The sequence below is a fragment of the Doryrhamphus excisus genome, linkage group LG5, assembly GCF_037039965.1.
Source record: "Doryrhamphus excisus strain RoL-2023G ecotype Guam linkage group LG5, RoL_Dexc_Guam_v1.1, whole genome shotgun sequence".
NCBI classification, from domain to species: Eukaryota; Metazoa; Chordata; class Actinopteri; order Syngnathiformes; family Syngnathidae; genus Doryrhamphus; species Doryrhamphus excisus.
This window is the reverse complement of record NC_136361.1, coordinates 5,262,913-5,288,228: the sequence shown is the minus strand read 5'-3', so window position 1 is coordinate 5,288,228 and position 25,316 is coordinate 5,262,913. Positions and strand designations below refer to the sequence as shown.

Genomic DNA, 25,316 nt, shown 5'->3' with positions numbered 1-25,316 from the left:
TTATTAAGATTGAATTGAAGAGCCACAAGTCGTACCGATGCACTGGTTTGGATCTTGATGGTTCTGCTCGTTGGACAACCAAGTAAACGAAAGTGAAGATCAGTGTTTTTTGAGTAGATACCATATTTTAATCCTTTTTTTGTTATTTAGCCAGCAGTAATATGGACGAGTCGAGCACCAGTGAATCCCGTTTCAGTAAAAAAAAAAAACACTCGTAAATTTTTAACGACTCGTTCATGACTCGCACATCTCCAGAACACAGCCAACCAAGCAAGAGCCCGGCGAAGGCGTGTGCGTGTGTCATGAAAATGAAACGGCAACAGGCTCAACTCTCAGTAGAGGCTCGGAAGAGGTAAAACTCCACAGCTACTCTCTCTCTCTGCCACGTCAATTCCTCCCACGACAGGTACACGTCTTGTTTAGCTACACGTGTTTACCAGTAATTTGACAGCTACTCTTTTTTTCTTTTATTACTTTGTTTTTTGAGGTGGCCACAACAACGCCGACAAGATGTCTCAGAATGTTTTGAACGGTGTGTCTGGAAGGGGGAAGGTGCTGACTTTGGCCACCATGAACCCTAATGTGAAGCAGGTGCAATATGCGGTTCGGGGGCCAATCGTTCAACTGGCATTGAAGCTGGAGAAGGAGCTCAAAGAGGTAATTAAATCAGGCCACGTGGGCGCTCGTGCACAATGTTTAGCTAGCTGTTTTGAGTATTTCTTACGACAACAAACCGCTTCGAAAAGCCTCATTTAAAGTATAATTGTGGTCTTTTTTTTCTCCACACGTCAGCTGATGTAAAAAAAGAACCGTAGCAACTATTCCTGTGGTGGATGCCATGCTAATGTGGACTCCAAACAGGTGCTACTCGGGTTACGTGCGAGTTCTGTTCCCAGATTGATGTACTGTAAATCGAGATTTGGTGTAAGATCCTAAACATATAGCTAAATTAAAAACACACGTTAATAAAACAGGAAATACAAGAATGAAATGAAACTGTAATTACGTTATAAAATATACAAAAAAGTAAAAGCTAATACTGAAACACTAGCAACCTTTCCATCTCAGTAATAATAGCACTACTGCAGTCATTACTGTTGCTTGCATGTTTAGCACAAAGGTCTCAAACCCATGGTGCAGGGTCCGAATTTCGATCACCATATTATTTTATGTGGAAATAATGCTTTTTTTACAATTATTTTATATTTTTTACATTATTTCTGATATACTGTGCATATATATTTGAATGTTATTGTTATTAAAATGTTTAATTATTTATTACTTTTTACTTTAATAAATATTTATAATAAAATATATTTATATTTTATTCATTATTGGTGATTTAAAAAAATATTTGTCATACATATAAACATTTATATGTGGAAATAATGCATATTATACAATTTTATATTTTTTACATTATTTCTCATATACTGTAGCTATGCATATATATGTACAATTTTTGTAATTATTTATTACTTTTTACTTTTATAAATATTTATAATAAATATATTTATATTATTTTATTCATTATTTGTGATTAAAAAAATATTTGTTATACATATAGACATTTTTTATTTTACTCATTGAAATATATTTACATTAAGTAAAAAAAACATTATTTTTAATCAAAATTGTTGTTATTAAAAGTTTTGTAATTATTTATTACTTTTTACTTTAATAGATTTATATTAATAAATATATTTATTATTTTATTTATTTGTGATTTAAAAAATATTTGTTATACATATAAACATTTTTATTTTACTCATTGAAATATATTTACATTATTTTAAGTAAAAAACATTATTTTAATCCAAATTATTATTACAATTTTTGTAATATTTATTACTTTTTACTTTAATAAATATTTATATTAATAAATATATTTATATTATTTTATTTATTTGTGATATTTTTAAAAATATCTGTTATACATGTACAATTTTTAATTTTACTCATTGAAATATATTTACATTATTTTAAGTAAAAAAAAACATTTTAATCAAAAAGACAATCTTTCTTGGTAAATGTATTTTTTCTCTACATTTTGACAGAAAATCATTTTTGACGACTCCATTGTTGTGAGCCGCACATAGCGTATTCTTCCACTGTAACCACTTCTTGAGCTAAAATTCTGTTAATTTAGTTCATGTATGGGAGTCTGTAAATACATATCCTCAATGCATAAGTTGAAAATCATTCAAAAATAAAAGAAAAGTGGAAGAACGGACTCGTACAGTTGATCAAGGAAATGTATTAAAATGTAAATCCATAAGAGGAAGTACAGATTCTCAGGGGGAATTTAATTGATTCCAACTGGACTGTTGAGGTTGTCTTTAGAAGACAATCAGTTCATGCTGAACGATGAGATAGGAGAGCTGTAGTCTGAGTGGAAGGTGCAGGGTCCAAGCATTTATTCTCTAAGGCAAAGTTTGGTTGTGGTGCAAACAACAAGAAAAAGTCACTATTTTATTGACATAAACTTGAGACAAAATGTCGTTTTATTATTATAAAGTGGAAATAATATGGACAATTTTTTAAAGTCATATTATCAGAAACAAACAAAACAAAAATAAAGTTGTAATTTTTGGAAAATTATGTTGCAGGAAAAAGTTACGTTTTAACAAGAATAAAATCCAAAAATTAAGAAAAAAAGGTTGTATTCTAATGTGAAAAATAATCACAATTGTATTAACTTAAATTTGTAATATTTTAAGGAAAAAATGTAATTTTTCAAATAATGTAGAATATTTTAAAGTCATATTATTAAAAAAAAAACAAATAAATAAAGTTGTAATTTTTGGAAATTTTAGGTCGCATTAAAAAGTTACATTTTAACAAGAATAAAATCCAAATATTAAGAAAAAAAGGTTGTACTGTAATGAGAAAAATAGTCACAATTTTACAATAATAAACTTTTAATATTATATAATTAACGTTATTTTGGCACCATAACATTAAACTACTAAAAAATATATATTAAGAGAAAACAAAACAAAATAAAGTTGTATTTTGTGGAAAATTAGGTTTAGATAAAATAATAAAAATGAAGTAAAAATATATAAATAAAGTCATGATATGACAAAAGAAAACAAGAGCAAGAATGGGAAATTGTCACATTTTTTTTTTAGTATAAATGACTAGTTAGCATATCTCCATACTGTATATTACTTCTCACAAATATCTAACAAATGGTCCTTTCATTTTTCAAGATGTGGCGGCCCATTTATTTAGTCTTATGCAAATATAATATAATAAAAATATAATGGTAATGAATTTATTTCTGAATTTGACCATGTATGTGTAACATTTGTAATGAATGACGTGGAGCCATGACAATTATCACATACAGAAGTATAAAAAAACATTTCCCTTAATCCACTTATTTTTCTTACTGTAAGCTTCCTTCGCCCCGTTTTTTGTCTTGTAGGATCTATAGGAACCTGACATGGGATGTGTATTGCTGAAAGTATTTTTCCGAAGTGATGTCAGCCTTGTTTTTTCCTGTAGTGCAAACATCTCCCATTACTTTGTCCTGTGGTTATATTGACTGTAATGCAACTCTCCCTGCAGTCTTTCATCCTCTTCACTGCACACAGCAGCGATGGCCCCTGAGTACTTAGCCTGATTTGACTGCATGGTCCTGGGATGTGGTGGTGGTGGTGCTGGATGTGTGTGTCTTGGATAGTTATTACATAAGAAGCGAGGGGAACACTCTCTGTCCTCTTTTGTCTGTCTCGCTCCTCCCCACAATGGACAGAGTTGATTGGACTAAATCCTACTGGCGATGAGGCCCGTGCTTTTCTCTGCGAGGAGCTTCATAAAAGTGATTGATGCCTCTCTCGTGAAAAGAAAAAGCAACCCCGCCCACTTTTCTTTTCATTGCTATTCCTGAAAAAAAATATTTTTGAGAGGACATGAAGGTTTGCGGTTCAATTTGCTGCTTGTCAGCTTTTTAAAATATATTCTTAGGGGTCTGATTATGTGCTGATTACCCAGAATGCCTTGCGGTGTGTAGGTCGTGGTGCTGTTTTGCATGTGTGTTTGTGCGTGTAGGCGTTTTGATTGTTCGTGTGGTGCTGTAGACAAGGTTACATTCTATGTTCCATATGTGTTAACTTTTCATTACTAGAGCCCTTTAGACATAAAATAGCACCCCTATAGTAGCTTTTACACTCATATTACCCAATATAGCAGACATTCATTCGGGGTGTTGGAGCCTATCCCAGCTGTCTTCAGGAGAGAGGCAGAGTACACCCTGGACTGGTCGCCAGCCAATCACAGGGCACATATAGACAAACCACCATTCGCACTCACATTCATACCTATGAACAATTTGGAGTCGCTAATTAACCTAGCATGTTTTTGGAATGTGGGAGGAAACCAAAGTACCCGGTTTTCAATGTCGCTTCCTGTCCTCCTCCAACTCAGCTCCTCATGCTTTGGAACACATTTACAGCAACACTCACAAACTTTATTTTCTGTTGTTATGTTAACTATATTGGGTAATATGAATGAAAAGGTGACTATAGGGGTGTTATTTCATGTCTAGAGGGCTCTAATGTAAAAAAATGTGATGTCTTAACCGTAGTCCCTGTAGAAAACCCACGCATGTACGGGGAGAACATGCAAACTCCACACAGAGATACCCGAGGGTGGAATCGAACTCGGGTCTCTTTGCTGTGAGGTCTGCGCGCTTATAGCAGACATAAAAAGCGTAAATAAGCCACTTATATGTGTTGTGGTGCAATGAGAGCTCAGTGGGGGGTGGACAGGAAGTGACGTCGGAGGGCCGTATTAGGGATTATTATACCTTTTTGTGAGATAATTCAAACCTGTAATAAAAGTCTGGTGCTTGTGTGTCTCGCCGAACAATATTGCCCTGAACTGATTTGTTCATAACTCACCACGGGGCCAAATAAAGGTGTGAGTGCAGGCAAAAAGACTTACTATGATGACCAATAGGTTCTAACGACACGCTACATTCCAGTCAGTCCCATTATAATGTGTCTAATCTATTTGTGTCAGTTGAAATGTGCTTCCTGCCAGATCTTCCTGACTGGAATACCTTCACTGGTTGCTCAGCAGATTTGAGTGTGACGGTGAACCCATTTATGTGCCTGCGTTGCAATAATACGCACGTTTAGACACCGTGTTATCTTTGGGAAATTTGAATAGAAGCGGCATAGAAGGTGATTCGTGGTAAAAATATGAATGGAGCGGCGTTGTTTCCCGCTTCACAGGTCTGAGCTGTGTCATCAGTGCCTGGTGGCTCCTGTTTTTTTTTGGGTTTTTTTTTTTTATAACTGCGAACAGAAGCCTCTTTGTTGCGTGAACTAAATAGGAAACATAATACACCCAGTTTGTATAATTGGACCCTCCCTTTCTGAGAAACTGTCCATCAAGAGGTGTGTTAAAGTACTCGGTCAAACAATGCAATAATTCCCCTGAAAGTGGAACAAACACAATGAGTCATTTTGATGAACGAGATTCCTGCAACAGCCCCAATTCTGGACTTTTGTTGTAATTTTTGGCAAATTGTTTTCAGAAAATGTTATTGTGTTACAAGAATAAAGTCAAAATACTAGAAGTATTCTAACGAGAAAAATAGTCACAATTTCATGAGCATAAATTTGTAATATTATGAGAAATAATCTCATTTTAGTGTTATAAAGTGGAAATAATATGGAAATAAAAAAAAAGTTAAAATACTATTGGAAACAAAACAACAAAGTTGTACTTTTGGGGAAATTAGGTTACAGAAAATGTTATTTTGTTACAAGAATAAAGTCAAAACATTTAAAGATTTGAAAGTTTTATTCTAACAAGAAAAAAATTCACAATTTTATTGACAAACTTGAGAAAAAATGTCATTTTACTAATATAAAGTGGGAAAAAATATGGAATTTTTTAAAAAAGTCCAAAAACTATTGGAAACAAATAAAACAACAAATAAAGTTGTAATTTTGGGGAAATTAGGTTGCAGAAAATGTTATTTTGTTAAAAGAATAAAGTCAAAATATTTGAATTTTGTATTCTAACAACAAAAAGTCACAATATTATTGACATAAACTTGAGAAAAAATGTAGTTTTAGTATTATGAAGTGGAAATAATACTATTGGAAACAAATAAAACAACATATAAAGTTGTAATTTAGGGGAAATTAGATTGCAGAAAATGTTGTTTTGTTACAAGAATAAAAAAGTCAAAATATTTAAAGATTTGAAAGTTGTATTCTAACGACAAAAGTCACAATTTTATTGACATCAACTTGAGAAAAAATTTTGTTTTAGTATTATAAAGTGAAAATAATATAGAAAAAAAATTAAGTCATATTATTAGAAACAAACAAAGCAAAAATAAAGTTGCCATTTTTGGCAAATTATAAAAAAAAATGTTATTGTGTTACAAGAATAAAATCAAAATACTATTCTAACGAGAAAAATAGTCACAATTTTATGAGCATACATTTGTAATATAATGAGAAATAATAATGTCATTTTAGTATTATAAAGTAGAAATAATATGGAATATATATAAGTTGCAGAAAATGTTATTTTGTTACAAGAATAAAGTCAAAATATTTAAAGATTTGAAAGTTGTATTCTAACGACAAAAGTCACAATTTTATTGACATCAACTTGAGAAAAAATTTTGTTTTAGTATTATAAAGTGAAAATAATATAGAAAAAAATTAAGTCATATTATTAGAAACAAACAAAACAAAAATAAAGTTGTAATTTTTGGCAAATTATTTTCAGAAAATGTTATTGTGTTTAGAATAAAATTAAAATACTAGTAGTATTCTAACGAGAAAAATAGTCACAAATTTATGAGCATAAATGAGTAATATTATGAGAAATAATGTCATTTTAGTGTTATAAAGTGGAAATAATATGGAAATAAAAAAAAAAGTTAAAATACTATTGGAAACAAAACAACAAAGTTGTACTTTTGGGGAAATTAGGTTGCAGAAAATGTTATTTTGTTAAAAGAATAAAGTCAAAATATTTGAATTTATTTGACAAAAAGTCACAATATTATTGACATAAACTTGAGAAAAAATGTAGTTTTAGTATTATGAAGTGGAGACAAATAAAACAACATATAAAGTTGTAATTTAGGGGAAATTAGATTGCAGAAAATGTTATTTTGTTACAAGAATGAAGTCAAAATATTTAAAGATTTGAAAGTTGTATTCTAACGACAAAAGTCACAATTTTATTGACATCAACTTGAGAAAAAATTTTGTTTTAGTATTATAAAGTGAAAATAATATAGAAAAAAATTAAGTCATATTATTAGAAACAAACAAAACAAAAATAAAGTTGTAATTTTTGGCAAATTATTTTCAGAAAATGTTATTGTGTTTAGAATAAAATTAAAATACTAGTAGTATTCTAACGAGAAAAATAGTCACAAATGTATGAGCATAAATGAGTAATATTATGAGAAATAATGTCATTTTAGTGTTATAAAGTGGAAATAATATGGAAATTAAAAAAGTCAAAGTACTATTGAAAACAAATAAAGTTGTAATTTTGGGGAAATTAGGTTGCAGAAAATGTTATTTTGTTAAAGTCAAAATATTTAAAGATTTGAAAGTTGTATTCTAACGACAAAAAGTCACAATTTTATTGACAAACTTGAGAAAAATTTTTGTTTTAGTATTATAAAGTGTAAATAATATTTTAAAATTAAGTCATATTATTAGAAACAAACAAAACAAAAATAAAGTTGTAATTTTTGGTAAATTATTTTCAGAAAATGTTATTGTTACAAGAATAAAATTAAAATACGAGTAGTATTCCCATGAGAAAAATAGTCACAATTTTATGAGCATAAATTTGTAATATTATGACAAATAATAATGTCATTTTAGTCTTATAAAGTGGAAATAAAAAAAAGTCAAAATACGATTGGAAACAAATAAAACAACAAATAAAGTTGTAATTTTGGGGAAATGAGGTTGCAGAAAATGTTATTTTGTTACAAGAAAAAAGTCAAAATATTGAAAGATTTGAATTTTGCATTCTAACAACAAAAAGTCACAATTTTATTGGCATAAACTTGAGAAAAAAAATTGTTTTAGTATTATAAAGTGGAAATAATATAGAAAAAAATTACATTATTAGAAACAAACAAAACAAAAATAAAGTTGCAGGAAAAAGTTACATTTTAACAAGAATAAAATCCAAATATTAAGACAAAAAGGTTGTACTCTAATGAGAAAAATAATCCCAATTGTATTAACTTCAACTCGACTTGCACTGAGAACGAAAGCCATGTGTGACTGAGGTCAGACTAGGCCAGCAGCTTCCTGCTGAGACGCAGCTGGGAAGTACATTGTTACATCAGTTCTACACCGCAGTATTTTTTATTTATTTTTTTTGCACATAGCAGTGACAGTCTTACTGTTTTTATTAGGACGTGTTGCCATAACCAAAAAAAGAAACCAACACATTGCCTTCTTGTTGGGATTATCAATAAGTTCGCAAACACAGCACAGTGAAGGCGTAACTTCTTAACAAATAAAGCGTCTGCCATCACCACCCGCAAGGTAAACACACCTCGCTGTGATCTTGACCAGTATGTGTGTGTGTTCCCAATTGAAACAACTACATACATGTAAACCGCCACGTGTCAGAAGTCAGAGTCCCATGTCTATTGTCACGTTGCGTCATCTGATAAAGGACGACAGCTGCAGCGTGTTGGAAGCTATAAGCAGACATGCAGGAACCAAAGCAGACCTTGCCAGCTCTAATCGGAACAGAGAGTTATAATAAATTAAAGGGTGGCTTAAAGATATTTGTATAAGTAGGAAAATGAAACCATAATGGTCGAAACGTGTTCGATTTGATTCACCGCAAAGCTTTGTTGGAAGCTGAACCTAAAACCTTGCCAACCAAACGGCGCTCTTGAAATAAGATACATGCTCATGATTTAGATGCGATGACAAAATGTCTGGTTGCTTTGGCCGAGTGGTCCATCTTGCATGTTTCAATGATGAAAGTGCCGCTGTCAGAACATCACAGCCATTAGCGCTAAGTGCCTCCGTTGTGATGACCTTCACGTTCAGAGCTCCACCCTCCAAAGCCGTTTTAGAAGATTGCAGGCAGTGTCGGGAATCGGATTCATTGGGTTTCATTTAATAGCCGATCGATAGCCCAGCCACTTGGATAAACGCATCATCTAATGCAGGGGCGTCCAAAGTCCGGCCCAAGGGCTATTTGTGGCCCACGGCTGTCTTTTATCGGCCTGTTGCATGTTCTAAAAATAGAATTTATTTAATAAGAAAACAACAGCAAAAATGGAAGAATAGTAGTATCATGAGAAAAAAATATTTCTTTTTTTTTTGGCAAATTATTTTCAGAAAATGTTATTGTGTTACAAGAATAAAATCAAAATACTTAGAGAAAAAGGTAGTATTCTAACGAGAAAAATAGTCACAATTTTATGAGCATAAATTTGTAATATTATGAGAAAAAATAATGTCATTTTTAGTATTATAAAGTTGAAATAATATGGAAAAATATTTATTAAAAAAAGGCAAAATATTATAGGAAGCAAACAAAACACATTTCTAATTTAGGGGAAATTGGAAAATGTTTTGTTACAAGAATAAAGTCAAAATATTTAGAGATTTAGAGCTTGTATTCTAATGAGAAAAAAAGTCTTAATTTTATTAACATAATCTTGTAATATTTTGAGAAAAAAAATGTCATTTTAGTATTATAAAGTGGAAATAATATGGACTTTTTTTTTTTTAAAAAAAAAGGTCATATTAGAAACAAACAAAACAAAAATAAAGTTGTAATTTTTGGAAAATTAGGTTGCAGTAAAAAGTTACATTTTAATAAGAATAAAATTCAAATATTAAAAAAAAAGGTTGTATTCTAATGAGAAAAATAAACACAATTGTATTAACTTAAACTTGTAATATCTTAAGGAAAAAATGTCATTTTTCAAATAATGTAGAATTTTTTAAGTCATATTATTAGAAACAAAACAAATAAAGTTGTAATTTATGGAAATTTTAGGTTGCAGTAAAAAATTACATTTTAACAAGAATAAAATCAAAATATTAAGAAAAAAAGGTTGTATTCTAATGAGAAAAATAATCACAATTTTATTAACTTAAACTTGTAATATTTTGAGGGAAAATTTTCATTTTTCAAACAATTTAGAACATTTTTCAAGTCATATTATTAGAAACAAAACAAATAAAGTTGTAATTTTTGGAAATTTTAGGTTGCAGTAAAAAAATTACATTTAACAAGAATAAAATCCAAATATTAAGAAAAAAAGGTTGTATTCTAATGAGAAAAATAATCAATTTTATTAACTTAAACCTGTAATATTTTGAGGAAAAATTTTCATTTTTCAAACAATTTAGAACATTTTTAAGTCATATTATTAGAAACAAAACAAATAAAGTTGTAATTTTTGGAAATTTTAGATTGCAGTAAAAAATTACATTTAACAAGAATAAAATCCAAATATGTTGAGAAAAATAGTCACAATTTTACAATATTATATTATATTATTATAATTTATTATATTATTATAATTTATTATATTATATATTATAATATTATAATATTATATAATTAACTTTATTTCAGTACCATAACATTAAAATACTGAAAAAAAATGATATTAGGAGAAACAAAACAAAATATAGTTGTATTTTTTGGAAAATTAGATTGGGAGACAAGAATAAAAATAAGTAAAAATATAGGAATAAAGTCATGATATTACAAAAAAATGGGGAATTAATTTGACACTAATAATAATGTCACAAAGTGGAGAAACTATTTTTTTTTTAAGTTTAAATGACTAGTTAGCATATCTCCATGCTTTATATTACTTATTCCTTTCATTTTTCACGATGTAGCAGCCCATTTATTTAGTCTTATGTAAATATAATATAATAAAAACTTGACCATGTACTTTTAACATTTGCTCCGTTAGTGAGGAATAATTTCTACGTGTTTTCATAGCAAAGCGAATGTCTTCAAGGTCCTCGACACACAAGCATGTCATACGTCGACATTCCGGCATTTCTCAGCAAGATGTTAATAGTTTGACATAGGAGGGACATTTTTACAGTTTTTTTTTTTTTTTGGTGGGGGGTTTTCTTTCAGTGTGTTCCACCACAGAATGATTTGGCTTAGTTTTTATGACTTCCGTGACCTTAGCCCGGATCCCAGGCTCAGGATAAGTGTCCCATTACACCAGCAGGGATAATATTTATAGCATATGTGTTACAGTAGTGGCTCATCTTATGTGTACTTGATTTAAATGAACTCGTATTTCATGTATTTTTGATGCAGGGTGCCAAGAAACCTTTTACCGAAGTCATCAAGGCCAATATAGGCGACGCCCATGCAATGGGCCAGAAGCCGATTACCTTTCTCAGACAGGTTGGACGATTTAAGTATTTTTCAATATGCAGGGATGACCCTGCACGTAGAAATGAATATTTTCATGTCATAGGTTCTGGCACTGTGTGCGTACCCTGAGCTCTTAAAGGACAATGCATTTCCAGAGGACGCCAAGAAAAGGGCACAGCGCATTCTGCAAGCCTGCGGAGGCCACAGTTTAGGTCAGAACCCCCCCCCCCGCACTCGCACTCAGCCAACCATTTGCTTCAACACACACACACCCTTTGTACTACTTTGTGCTCTCATTAATCATTTATGAGGACGCCGGACAACGTGCTCGGTGAATAAACTAGACATTTATTTCCCTTTAAGGGTCCTACAGCGCCAGCCAAGGCATAGAGTGCATCCGTCAGGATGTGGCGCGTTTCATTGAGAAAAGAGACGGCGGAATCCCGTCCAACCCGGACAATATCTTCCTCTCCACCGGTGCCAGCGACGCCATCGTGGTATGACAACGACCGGGGTTGTTTCCGTAATGTAACACACATCAATCATCAATTAAACTTCAGTTAATTATACACTCTACTGTACTTTGCTCCGTATTCAAAACAGAACCGCAACCACGTTAGCGAAGCTACTGAATTACTATTGTTATCGTTCTCTTCCAGACTATGCTGAAACTCATGGTGTGCGGTGAGGGTCGTACCCGAACGGGAGTCATGATCTCCATCCCCCAGTACCCTCTGTACTCGGCCGCTATAGCAGATCTGGGCGCCGTGCAGATTAGCTACTACCTGGACGAGGACAAGTGTTGGAGTCTGGATGTGGCGGAGCTCCGCAGGGCCCTGGTAGCAGCCAGGGAGCACTGCAACCCTCGTGTGCTCTGCATCATCAACCCGGGAAACCCAACTGGTATGGTTAGCTTTTTGCCATAAATGCTACAAGTTACCGGTGAGGTCCTCCTGGTGGAATTGGGTAGTCTGGACTTCCCCACTGAGACCGCTGCCCCCAAGATCCGGACCTGGATAAGTGTAAACAATGGAATGGAACTAGCATTAAACAATGTTGTTTATATGAACCCCACAAGATGGCAGTACAATCATCCATTGTAGCTATTAATAGCTATTACACAGCTATTAATTTGTTCCAGACCCCACCCAAATAAATTAGTTTCCGCAAAATCGGATTTGATTTTAATATTGTATAAGTAAATTTAATATTTTCTTTGTTTACAGCCTAGAAAACCTTTTTATAACTTTTTATATGCGGGTTTAACATTACTAGAGCCCTGCAGACATGAAATAACACCCCTATAGTTACCTTTACACTCCTAATATATAGGAAAATGATTGAGAACCACTAACTTAGGTTAATTAGCACCACATTAAAAAAAACTGAGATTTTGAGAAGAAAGCCATAAATGTATAAAAAAGTTGTAATATTACAGATCATACGTGTCAGAATGTAAAAATGTAGCATAGCTCTGCATCAGACAAGCTTTTATTTATAATGTGGCGCAATGTAGCTTTTAGATTAGCATGCATTAGCTCTTGACACTTCTGCCTTATGTGAATATTCAGACTTTTTTTCTTGTAAATTTACTAATTTATTCTCGATATAAGGGCTGCACGGCGGTCGAGTGACCTCATAGCTAGGAGACCCGAGTTCAATCCCACCCTCGGCCATCTCTGTGTGGAGTTTGCATGTTTTCCCCGTGCATGCGTGGGTTTTATCCCGGTACGCAATTGAGTGTGAATGGTTGTTTGTCTATATGTGCCCTGTGATTGGCTGGCCACCAGTCCAGGGTGTACCCCGCCTCTCGCACGAAGACAGCTGGGATAGGCTCCAGCACCCCCGCCACCCTCGTGAGCATAAGCAGTAGAAAATGAATGAATTTAGATCATAGAAAACCATCAAAAAATGATTCTTAACATTATTAGAGCCCTCTAGACATGAAATAACACCCCTATATTCACCTTTACACTCATATTAGCCAAATGTAGTGGTCATAATAAGAGAAAATAAGATATAATATAGACTCATTTTGGGTGCACAGCAACCGAGTGGTTAGCGAGCAGACTTCACAGCTAGGAGACCCGGGTTCAATTCCACCCTTGGCCATGTCTGTGTGGAGTTTGCATGTTCTATCTGTGCATGCGTGGGTTTTCTCCGGGTACTCCGGTTTCCTCCCACATTCCAAAAACATGCTAGGTTAATTAGCGACTCCAAATTGTCCATAGGTATGAATGTGAGTGTGAATGGTTGTTTGTCTATGATGATTGTTGTCGTGTGTTGCAGGTCAGGTCCAGAGCAGGAAGTGTATCGAAGACGTGATTCGCTTTGCAAAGGAGGAACATCTCTTCCTGATGGCCGATGAAGTAAGTCGACCACGTTTAGAGTCATTGTCGAATGATGAATATACGTACGTATCATACCTGTTTGTTGTCTTCCAGGTTTACCAAGACAACGTGTACGCAGAAGGTTGCCAGTTTCACTCCTTTAAGAAGGTACTCTTCGAGATGGGACCGGAGTACTCCAGTACAGTCGAGATGGCCTCCTTCCACTCCACCTCCAAATGCTACATGGGAGAGTGAGCATGCTAACGCTTCACATTCCCTCACCTAGCAAAATTTTCACCATTCCTGTGCGTCTCTGTGCTTGTCAGGTGTGGATTCCGCGGAGGATATATGGAGATAATTAACATTGACCCAGAAGTCAAGGCCCAACTGGTCAAACTGGTTTCGGTGCGCCTGTGCCCCCCCGTCCCCGGGCAGGCTCTGCTCGACTTGGTGGTGAATCCCCCGCAGCCTGACGAACCGTCATACGCTACTTTTATGAAGGTACGGTACTCGGCGATACATGCATGACTGACTAGAATGTAAATATTACATTTCCTTATGCAAATATCGACACTATGACATCATCTATTGAAGCTCCGTACAGGAAGTCATTATCCACCATGTTGGATTAATTATAGTCTGAGTGCATCTTGTGTGTCCATTAGTGTAAAGCTGTTGGTAGTTAGTATTTATTTGAGTCTATAAAAAGAATACTCAACATTTCCTACAGTCAGCATTTGGCATGCAATACCACCTATAACCTTTAGGGGGTGTGCATGGTCCAAATAGATAAGATGATATAAACATTCATTCATTCATTTTCTACCGTTTATCATCACGAGGGTCACGGGGGGTGCTGGAACCTATCCCAGCTGTCTTCGGGCGAGGACTGGTCGCCAGCCAATCACAGGGCACATATAGACAAACAACCATTCACACTCACATTCATACCTATGGACAATTTGGAGTCGCTAATTAACCTAGCATGTTTTTTTTTTTAAATGTGGGAGGAAACCGGAGTACCCGGAGAAAACCCACGCATGCACGGGGAGAACATGCAAACTCCACACAGAAATGTCCGAGGGTGGAATTGAACTCGGCTCTCCTTGCTGTGAGGCCTTCTCGCTAACCACTCGGTTGCTGTGCAGCCAGAATGAGTCTATATTATATCTTATTTTCTCTTATTATGACCACTACATTTGGCTAATATAAGTGTAAAGGTGACTATAGGGGTGTTATGTCATGTCTAGAGGGCTCTAATAATGTTAAGAATCATTTTTAGATGGTTTTCTATGATATAAATTCATTTATTTTCTACCGCTTATCCTCAGGAGGGTGGCGGGGGGGATTGTTGCCTCTAATATAATGAAATAATAATCATCCATTCATTCATTTTCAACAGTCATGGTGTCATCTTACAAACATTAACATCATCACACAGCAACTTAACACCCAAAAGGTACCATCCAAATATTCATTTTCTACCGCTTATCCTCACAAGGGTTGCGGGGGGTGCTGGAGCCTATCCCAGCTGTCTTCGGGCGACAGGCGGGGTACACCCTGGACTGGTCGCCAGCCAATCACAGGGCACATATAGACAAACAACCATTCACACTCACATTCATAACTATGGACAATTTGGAGTCGCTAATTAACCTAGCATGTTTTTTTTTTTTTTTTTTGGAATGTGGTAGGAAACCGGAGTACCCGGAGTACTCCATACAGAGGGTGGGATTGAACTCGGGTGTCCTAGCTGTGAGGTCTAACTACGCTAACCACTCGTCCACCGTGCAGCCCTTGATATAAACATTATAGATTTATTACAGTGGTAATAGTTTGTTTTTTATGTAGAACTGCTTTATTTAGCCGCAAAATATCAAAAAAATTGGTGTGATCAGTGTAGTTCTACACTACAAATTACACACACAATAATATTGTTAACAATATTGTTTTTAAACAGTACAAAGTCATTGATGAAACCAGATTTTGTGTACCGTGTGTTTAGTGTTATGTGTTATATGTATTATTTTTAGTGTTACTTTGTGTATTGTGCGCCAATATCTATAAATGAACCAGGCCTCTAATAATCCTCAGCAGCTCTCGGTTGACCTTTTTAAAATGTTTCCACTATGTCGCCAACTTCACTCGTGCTCCCTCCCCAGGAACGAACGGCAGTCTTGGACGCTTTGGCAGAAAAGGCCAGATTAACCGAGCAGATCTTCAACACGGTACCGGGCATCACCTGTAACCCCGTGCAGGGCGCCATGTACACCTTCCCTCGCATCACTCTGCCCCAGAAGGCCATCGATAAGGCCAAGGTTGGTTCATAGCGGTTTCATAAAGAGCCATATTTACTCGCATGTATTGCTGTGAGATTAATTAGTACGTTAACGACAGGAGGAAGGCCAGGTTCCTGACATGTATTACTGCATGAGGCTACTGCAAGAGGAGGGCATCTGTCTTGTGCCGGGCAGCGGATTTGGGCAAAAAGAGGGAACTTATCATTTCAGGTTAGTGCAATCACTGTATATTGCTTGTTACACTAATTTACATTAGGGGTGTAAGAAAATATCGTTTCGGCGATATATCGCGATACTTGTTCCATGATACTGTATCAATATCAAAGTATAATATGGATATTTTTAGGCATTTATCATAGACTGTATATGGTATTTATTCAAAGGTTAATTTCTGATTTTAATTTAAACCTCCGATCGTTAGTGAAACGTCCTCACACATAAACACAGTTCAACATGGCTGAATGCCAGCACATAAAACACCATTTTATACCACTTTTAAACACAAAAACACAATCAGTAACTGTTACATTTGTTCACTTCCTGCTTTCCTAATATAGTTTAAGGTTATTTATTTATTTATTTTTGTCCCATACTCAACCAAAAAAAAAAAAAAAAAAACCCAAAAAACCTTAAACTATATTAGGAAAGCAGGAAGTGAACAAATGTAACAGTTACTGATTGTAAAAGTACCAGATGGAGGGGTAGGATTTAATAAGCTTTGCTTCTTCCTACTCCTTTTGGACATGTGGAACTGTGAACTGATTATGTGATGCATTCAATTGTAATCTGATGCATGTTCAAATGAAATTAAAGCATTACATTATTCTTTTATTATTCATCGTTTTCTAGATAAAAATAAAATAAATTAATAAAAAATAAAGTAAAAAAAAAACAGTCACAATGTGCTATATATATCACTATATTGACAGTTACTATGGTACCCATTATGTCATTGTATGGTCATATCACCTCGTACTTAAAAAAAAAATATATATATATATACAAAAAAAGAAATAAAAAAAATTAAAAATACTTATGTGATGCATTCAATTGTAATCTGATGCATGTTCAAATGAAATAAAAGCATTACATTATTCTTATTAATCGTTTTCTAGATAAAAATAAAATAATAAAAATTAATAAAAAAATAAAGTAAAAAACAAACAAACAAACCAGTCACGATGTGCTATATATATCACTATATTGACAGTTACTATGGTACCCATTATGTCATTGTATGGTCATATCACCTTGTACTTAAAAAAAAAAAAAAAATACAAAAAAATAAATAAAAAATAAAAAAAATACTTATGTGATGCATTCAATTGTAATCTGATGCATGTTCAAATGAAATCCAACCATTACCATTACAAAAGCACCACCACCATCATCATCATCATCATCATGATGAGGTTGTCATTGTCTTCCTCTGTCCAGGATGACCATCTTACCACCAACTGAGAAGTTGAAGGTGGTACTGCAAACGATCAGCGCCTTCCACCAGCGTTTCACTAAAGAGTTTTCTTAACCCAGGCGGCGCTAGCGTCTTTTAAAGTGCCTTCAATATAAAACAAGCGACATTTTTTTTTTTAAAGATAGCATGTGACCATTCATAGTGGATGATGCACAGTTAATAGGCCAGTTAATAGTCCTAACCTAACCCTTACTTACATATGCTGCTATAAGGGCACGTACTGTACCTGTTCTCCTACAGTGGAACCTCCAAACTCAGACTTTTTTATTTCAAAACGATCATGCCCATATTAAGTATTGTAAAGCGTGTTTAACTGTTATTACAAAAAAATTATAATTCTTCCATGTAAAAAATAAGTTACCCGCTATTGTAACATACTGAACCTTTCCATACTCTTTGATATGTAATAGGAGGGAACAGGAAGGCGTTTACAGCGCAATACTGACACCTACTGGCACTTAATTGGTATTGCTGAAATTAAGCATTCAATTAATTCATTGTTTTGCTCATAACTTCCATTTGTGGTTATCACACTTTATGATTATCACACTTTACCTCTTTCTGTCATGAGGGAAGTCAAGTCAAAATGACATTAAAAATATATATATGTAAAAAATTAATAAATACATTAGAAAATGTATTAATTTCTACATACAAGACCACTATAACAGCTAACATATGTTCTTGTTTATCACAATTAAGTCCTGACCCTGCTAAATACATTTCACTGAGATGTTAATAAATTTAATATTTTCATAGTTGGAGCATAAAAAACACTTGACGGTTATAAAAATATGTTTAACTTTTACACTCCTTTAATTCACATTGTGCAACTCTTATGCGGAAAAGACTCGCTAACAAGGCTAACTAACCTCAAATTAACTTCTTAAGAAGAAAAAAAAAAGTACCACTTCCACACTAAATGGGAGAACTTGTGTCACTCAGATTTGCTATGGCAGGGTTCCTGCAGTGTTAAGGCCGTGCTTCTCGAATAGTTGGGCGGGGGCGTGAGAGGCTTTCATTTCAATGCAGTCCTACCAACATGTACAGATTTATAGTACTCAACATGCAATTTGACTCTATTTTGTTGCAAGTTCAGTTGGTACAGTATAGATAAATGAATGGGGGGGTGACAGATAATTGAGAAGCATTGTCTTAAGGTAGGGTTGCACGGTGGTCGAGTGGTTAGCACGCAGACCTCACAGCTAGGAGACCCGAGTTCAATCCCACCCTCGGCCATTTCTGTGTGAAGTTTGCATGTTCTCCGCGTACTCCGGTTTCCTCCAAAAACATGGTAGGTTAATTAGCGACTCCAAATTGTCCATAGGTATGAATGTGTGTGGTTGTTTGTCTATATGTGCCCTGTGATTGGCTGGCGACCAGTCCATGGTGTACCCCCCGCCTCTTGCCTGAAGACAGCTGGGATAGGCTCCAGCAATCCCCGCAAGGGTAAGCAGCAGAAAATGAATGAGTTAATGTAATGTCTTGTCATTAGTGCCACCTAGTGGCCAGTACACTACATATCACTTGAAGACTATTGTAGTGGATTTAAGAAATTTCATTTCAGCCCAAATAAGACAACTAGTCTCCAGTCTGTCAATCTCGTATTAGTGGGGTGTGGCTTACATGGTCAGAACAGGAAGAGTGTGGGATTTAATACTCTTATACTTCAGCTACAAGTCTCATAATATTTACTTACATTACAAACAATGACTAACTGTACTGTAGGTAAATTAAATATATTCAAACAATTTGTTGAAATCCACTCTGGGTTGCACTGTAATGAAATGATCACCCTGTCTTAAGTTGCCAATGAAATTCATTATAAATGTAAAAATTTTCTTAATGTGAATAAAAGACCTTATAGTGATAGATGTCATTTTCTTTTATTTAAAAACCCTCAAAGCTCACATGCTTTTTTTTTGCAAGCACAAAGTAGGAAATCTCTTCACGGAATGAATACAAACTAAAAATTATGGAACTCTGTAATCGTCAGTAACATTTAACTGATTTCTTCCCTTCACCCACCCACTTCTCAGACGCTTCCCGACCTCTTAAAGTTCTCAAGTGCAGGTCAGATCTTTTTTTCTCCTCCATGATTTTTTTTTTTCAAAGTTCATCTCTTGTGTGTGATAACTTTGTGGCGTGCTCTTCCAAAAACTTACTCAAAGCGCCGACCGTCCTGTCACCGCCTTCGAATTTGACCGGGTTGTGTTTGTCGTTGCTCGGAGCAAAGTATATCGTGGGGAATCCTTCCACTTTGTAGTCATCGGGCACGTCGTTGGCGGTGGCGTCCATCTTAGCGATGACCAGGTTCTTTTCCGCTTTGTACTTCTTGCCCAGAGACAAGTAATCAGGCTCTAGTTTTTTACAGTGTCCGCACCAAGGAGCGTAAAACTCGATGAGGACGTCTTTGTCGTTATCCATGACGATCTCCTCAAAGGTTTTTCCCACTACGACCTTCACTGGTCCTTTGTTGTTCTTTGGCACTGGTTGGGACTTGATGATGCGTTTCAGCTTTCCTGTGGATGATGAATGATCGGGTTACACTGGAGGTTAGAAAAAACACATCTATGGATTCTTTTTTTTAATAAATACTTCCACTCCAAATTACACAGGTGTTCCTAGAGTTCTGTTTCAACACTGGTGTAGGTCAACTGACAATTCTTACCTTTACTCAGTGGCTTATTGGGTGGAGGAAATAGAAGAAACAGGAAAACAAAGCAGTAAGACTACTACGCTGCTTCATTATTATTGTCGCTTTCTTATGCCTTATTTTTACTGGGGTTTTTAGGCTTTAATGAATTGCATTTTTTTACAGCTGCAGAGTGGTTAGCGCAAAGGCCTCACAGCTAGGCGACCCGAGTTCGATTCCACCCTCGGATCCATCTCTGTGTGGAGTTTGCATGCGTGGGTTTCCTCCCACATTCCAAAAACATGCTAGGTTAATTGGCGACTCCAAATTGTCCATAGGTATGAATGTGAGTGTGAATGGTTGTTTGTCTATATGTGCCCTGTGATTGGCTGGCGACCAGTCCAGAGTGTACCCGCCTCTCGCCCGAAGACAGCAGGGATAGGCTCCAGCACCCTCCGCGACCCTCGTGAGGATAAGCGGTAGAAAATGAATGAATTTAGAGCATAGAAAACCATCTTAAAATGGTTCTTATTATTAGAGCCCTCTAGACATGAAATAACACCCCTATAGTCACTTTTACACTCATATTAGCCAAATGTAGCGGTCATAATAAGAGAAAATAAGATATAATATAGACTCATTCTGGCTGCACAGCAACCAAGTGTTTAGCGAGCAGGCCTCACAGCTAGGAGACCCGAGTTCAATTCCACCCTCGGCCATCTCTGTGTGGAGTTTGCATGTTTGCGTGGGTTTTCTCAGAGTACTCCGGTTTCCTCCCACTTTCTAAAAAACATGCTAGGTTAATTGGCGACTCCAAATTGTCAATAGGTATGAATGTGAGTGTGAATGGTTGTTTGTCTATATGTGCCCTGTGATTGGCTGGCGACCAGTCCAGGGTGTACCCCGCCTCTCGGCTAAAGACAGGCTCCAGCACCCCTGCGACCCTTGTGAGGATAAGTGGTAGAAAATTAATGAATGTATTTTTTTTTACAATGTGCCAAGAGGCGCAGCCTATAAATGGCCCAGAGGCCGCACTTTGAACACCCAAACTCAAACTTGCCGATCTTCATCCTTAAGGATTGTGATGGTAGAATGTTTAAATACCAAAAGTGCTAGTGATATTCTCCTTTCTTAGCTTTTTATGATGTTATTTCACTCTGTAGCTTTAAAATGATGGGGAAATCTTTGCATTGTTTATAAACTTGAATAACTACACAAAAAAAAAGTAAAGCAGATTTTAAAATTCTAATGTAATTAAGCAAAAACTCACCCTTCTTGAAAGCCGTGACAAAGTCCCTCAGCACGTCAGCGTCAACTTCCTCCGGCTCCATGGCAAACTTTTTACCGCCTTCCGCCAGAATCCCCACATTGACTTCCTCGCCGCTCTCGCTCAGGCCCAGACCCTTTAGCTCCTCGGCGTAGTCTTCCTCATCGGCGATTGCGAACGTGTACTCCGGGAAGTCCTGGGCTACCTCCAGTACCTTGGACCTCCAGAACTGTGTGGCTATAAGTTAAAAAAAAATAAAAATAAATTTTATGTTGAGCAAGCCCAATAAAAAAGAGCATCCTACCTTTCCTGTAGTCGAAGCTAAAATCAACGCCGTAGTACACGACCACCAGTGGTCTCTGAGTGTAGCGTTTGGCGTCATTGCTGGGCTTCCTGTGGCCTACTAGAGGGATGACGTGCTTTTTGAAGAAATCCTGCACATCTGACACTGATGTGGATTCCTTGGCAGGCACATAATAAATTGTATTACTTGTACTAGTTATTTAAAGTAAAAGATCCCAAAAAAAAAAAAAACACTACCTTCATTTTAAGAGTATGTGATGCTGGCTCGTATTTGGAACGGAACTTTTCAGGCTGACTGATGACAACCTGACCGGGCGAGGCTTTGAGCAGCTTGGCCACCTCAGAGCTGAAGGTGTGACGGAAGGTGAAGTCCTCCCTGAGCGAGTTACCTACCACACAATTAAAAAATAAAAATAAAAAGTCAACCCACCCTTTAAAAAAAAGCTAAATGTACACTTCTATACATTTGGAGTCCTACTTACAAGCCTCAATGAAGGTCTCATAAGCCGCATCTTCATTGGAGAAGATGCCGACGATGACTGCATCATCGCCGTCCTTGAGGAGCTCCTGCACTTGCTTGATAGCTTGGATCTGCTTGGACGGAGGACCCGCCTGTTCGCTCATGTAGTCCACAATCCCTAGAAGAACACAAATAAGCGATTTCAAGTAAAACTATTCATCTTAAAACGCCGTAGCAGTGAGGCGACATACCAAATTTTTCTCTGGGTCCGTTGTAGTCAAACATTTTCCCCTTTCTGAAGATCTTCAGGGTTGGGTAGCCGGAGACGTCAAAACGGGAGGCGATGTCGTTTTCCACCGTGGCGTCCACCTTGGCAAGAGGGATGGGAGGAGAGCGTTGGCTTAGCTCCTGGGCCGCTTTCTCGTACTCCGGAGCCAAACGCTTACAGTGACCACACCTGTGGGTAAAATGACGATACGTCAACTATCTGCAACTGTGCATTGTTGGAGACGACCATAACATTTCCCAACGGACATTTTTAATCACATTTTAAATGTCCCTTATTATGCAAAATTTAATTTTTATTGATGTAAGGAAAACCAAACCTTTCTCCTGAGCATAATATTGAACCACCACTTCACATAAATAGGCTTCACTACACATGCAAAATATCAAGTCAGTCAGCTTCCGACATTTTCTTTGGCAAATACACAAGCCTGGCATGGTGTTGCTATGAAAAAAGGTCAGTAAGGATAATTCATAATGCCGCCTACAGAGAACATACTAACTCCTTATTTCTAAAATCACAAATACTTCAACTTGCTGATATAGTTCATCTTCAAACAGCTAAAATAATACATAAGGCTAAAAATAACCAATTAGCTAAAAATGCCATCCAATATGATCTCTGGGAAGAAGTACATTTGAAACACTTCTATGCTAGGACTACGTTAAAAAGCCATAGCATTTCAGTATGTGGAATCAAACTATGGAATGGATTGAGTAAGGAACTCAAACAATGCACAACGATGAGCCAATTCAAGAAACAATACAAGCAGTTGATGTTTGCTAAATACAAGGATGAAGAGTCTTCAACCAGTCATGATGTGCTATACATATCACTATATTGATGGTTACTATGGTACCCATTATGTCATTGTATGGTCATATCACCTCGTACTTTGGTACGTACATGACAAAAAATTAATAAAAAATACAAAATAAAAAAATTATTTTTTAACTAAACTATATTAGGAAAGCAGGAAGTGAACAAATGTAACAGTTACTGACTGTAAAAGTACCAGATGGAGGGGTAGGATTTAATAAGCTTTGCTTCTTCCTACTCCTTTTGGACATGTGGAACTGTGAACTGATTATGTGATGCATTCAAGTGTAATCTGATGCATGTTCAAATGAAATTAAACAATTACCATAACCAAACTGTGTAATGTTAGCACTGTAGCTCAAGTTTGCTAATGTTTGTGTCAACCTGTCCCATTCCTTAATTTGATTTGTCACATCCACTTTTGTGCAGTTACATCATCACCTCTGTTTGCCTCTTGCATGAGTTAAGCATGAAGGCCTTCACTAAGGAAAAAATATACGCTTTCCTGGGGTATGCTAGAGCTATTTGATGCTAAAGCCGTCATCTGACTTACCATGGAGCGTAGAACTCCACCAGGATGATGTCTGCATTGTTGACCGTCTCATCAAAGTTGTCCTTGGTGAGCACCAGCGTGGCCTCAGGAGGGGGCTTCCAGTCAGGCTGAGAGACCTCTTTGACACGAGCCACAATGGCTGCACAGAACAAAGGCGTCACCACCAGTGGCAAAAAAAAAAATCTAAATCACTCTACCTTTCTCCGTCCTGTCTCCATCGTAGTCCACCGGTTCGCCTTTTTTTAAGATCTTAATCGTGGGATAGCCAGAAACATCAAATCTGCCGGCTACGTCTTTTGCGGCGGTGGCGTCTACTTTAGCCACCGGTATAGGAGGATCGTTCTCCATCAGGGTCTGCGCGATCTTTTCATACTCTGGGGCAAACTGTTTACAGTGGCCACACCTGTAAAAAAAAACAGTCTTATAGAAATGCTTTCTTTTCACACAAAAAATAGATTAAAAAGATATAAGGTACCATGGAGCATAAAACTCAACAAGCACTGTGTCCTTGCCCTCCATGAAGGTGTCAAAGTTAGCATCCGTGAGGATCATCACTCCATTCTCCTCCTTGACTTCCGTGTCGTCATCTTCCGTGTCGTCATCGTCCTCCATGTCGTCATCGTCATCCTCTTCCTCAACATTCTCGATTTCCTCTGGGAAAAAAGCAGTAAAATATATAAAGGACATGACACAAACGTAGAAACGTTTGCATTCTACCCTAACACATCACAAAAAATGCCCAAAACAGACATAATACTACAAAAATGTCAATAAAACTAGCACGTGCACATTAAACAACTGTACAATTGAAATAATATCAATACTGAGCATGCGCGTTTTGCTAACCGTTAGCTAGCTAGCAAGTTTTGTCACACAAACGTCAGTTTTTAAGCTATTCAAATGTTCACTTAATAATGTCGATATTTTATAATAAGGCTCGAACTTACCATCTTCACATTTTATCACATTCGCAAAGTGTGCAACGCCGAGCAACACAATAAGCAGCAAAGCAACCTTCCTCATTGTCCACAAATGAACCACACGGCTCCGTCTTAATAACGCTGGATAAACTTGACAATATAAACGTCGTGTTGGCACCCAAATAGAAAAGTGCGGGTGCGGATAAATCCCAATTTAGTTCTAGTTTTACAGCTTTGAGCTAACAATCACTTCAGCTAATCACTGTGATCAGCATTCAGTAGTCACCGCCTCCCTCTTGTCCTGCTCTGCAACTTGTCTGACTTGCCATATTCTGATTGGTCCGTTTCTTCGGCTGTCGTCCAATAGCAAGTCGCCACTCAATTTAACCGGCTAGGAACGTAGAGGCTTGTGATTGGTCAGTTTCGTTTAACTTCCTGGAACATTCATGTTGCGTTGTTACGTGTGAAAATAAAAGGTGTACTTTTACTAAGACGGAAATCAAATATGTACTTTGATTAAGAAGTAGTAATTTTTATTAGATTTACTGCATAATGGATGTTTGTAATTT

The 25,316-nt window shown here is 36.1% G+C and overlaps 2 protein-coding genes across 3 annotated transcripts; one reads left to right on the top strand and one right to left on the bottom strand.

The window, feature by feature from the left end:
• Nucleotides 1–24: 24 nt before the first annotated feature.
• Nucleotides 25–17,850, top strand: LOC131108497 (alanine aminotransferase 2-like). 2 transcript variants are annotated; one of them, XM_058059471.2, is made up of 12 exons: nt 25–352; nt 488–657; nt 11,341–11,430; nt 11,504–11,612; nt 11,764–11,897; nt 12,060–12,303; nt 13,690–13,769; nt 13,845–13,981; nt 14,057–14,231; nt 15,893–16,048; nt 16,128–16,240; nt 17,468–17,850. In XM_058059471.2, the coding sequence occupies exons 2-12, from the start codon at nt 511–513 to the stop codon at nt 17,556–17,558; spliced, it is 1,476 nt and encodes a 491-aa protein (XP_057915454.1). In that variant the 5' UTR covers nt 25–352; nt 488–510; the 3' UTR covers nt 17,559–17,850. The 2 variants fall into 2 exon arrangements, with proteins under 2 accessions (XP_057915454.1, XP_057915452.1); XM_058059469.2 differs by having other exon boundaries at nt 351–406.
• A 1,524-nt stretch (nt 17,851–19,374) lies between these two features.
• pdia4 (protein disulfide isomerase family A, member 4) lies at nt 19,375–25,056 on the bottom strand. The gene is made up of 10 exons (XM_058059463.2): nt 24,775–25,056; nt 24,303–24,480; nt 24,025–24,230; nt 23,828–23,966; nt 22,421–22,626; nt 22,192–22,347; nt 21,947–22,098; nt 21,711–21,867; nt 21,410–21,643; nt 19,375–20,026 (listed from the first exon to the last, which is right to left on the bottom strand). Exons 1-10 carry the CDS (start codon nt 24,848–24,850, stop codon nt 19,614–19,616), a joined length of 1,917 nt encoding a protein of 638 aa, XP_057915446.2. The 5' UTR covers nt 24,851–25,056; the 3' UTR covers nt 19,375–19,613.
• Nucleotides 25,057–25,316: the final 260 nt, after the last annotated feature.

Bases quoted from the DNA above. Each gene is read 5' to 3' on its own strand.
- LOC131108497 (XM_058059471.2), top strand. From the start codon at position 511: ATGTCTCAGAATGTTTTGAACGGTGTGTCTGGAAGGGGGAAGGTGCTG. The intron at 12,304-13,689 runs GTATGGTTAGCT...CGTGTGTTGCAG, and splicing joins CAACCCGGGAAACCCAACTG to GTCAGGTCCAGAGCAGGAAG. The intron at 14,232-15,892 runs GTACGGTACTCG...CTCCCTCCCCAG, and splicing joins CATACGCTACTTTTATGAAG to GAACGAACGGCAGTCTTGGA.
- pdia4 (XM_058059463.2), bottom strand. From the start codon at position 24,850: ATGAGGAAGGTTGCTTTGCTGCTTATTGTGTTGCTCGGCGTTGCACAC. The intron at 23,967-24,024 runs GTAGAGTGATTT...TGTTCTGTGCAG, and splicing joins TGGAGACAGGACGGAGAAAG to CCATTGTGGCTCGTGTCAAA. The intron at 20,027-21,409 runs GTGAGTTTTTGC...CATCATCCACAG, and splicing joins TGTCACGGCTTTCAAGAAGG to GAAAGCTGAAACGCATCATC.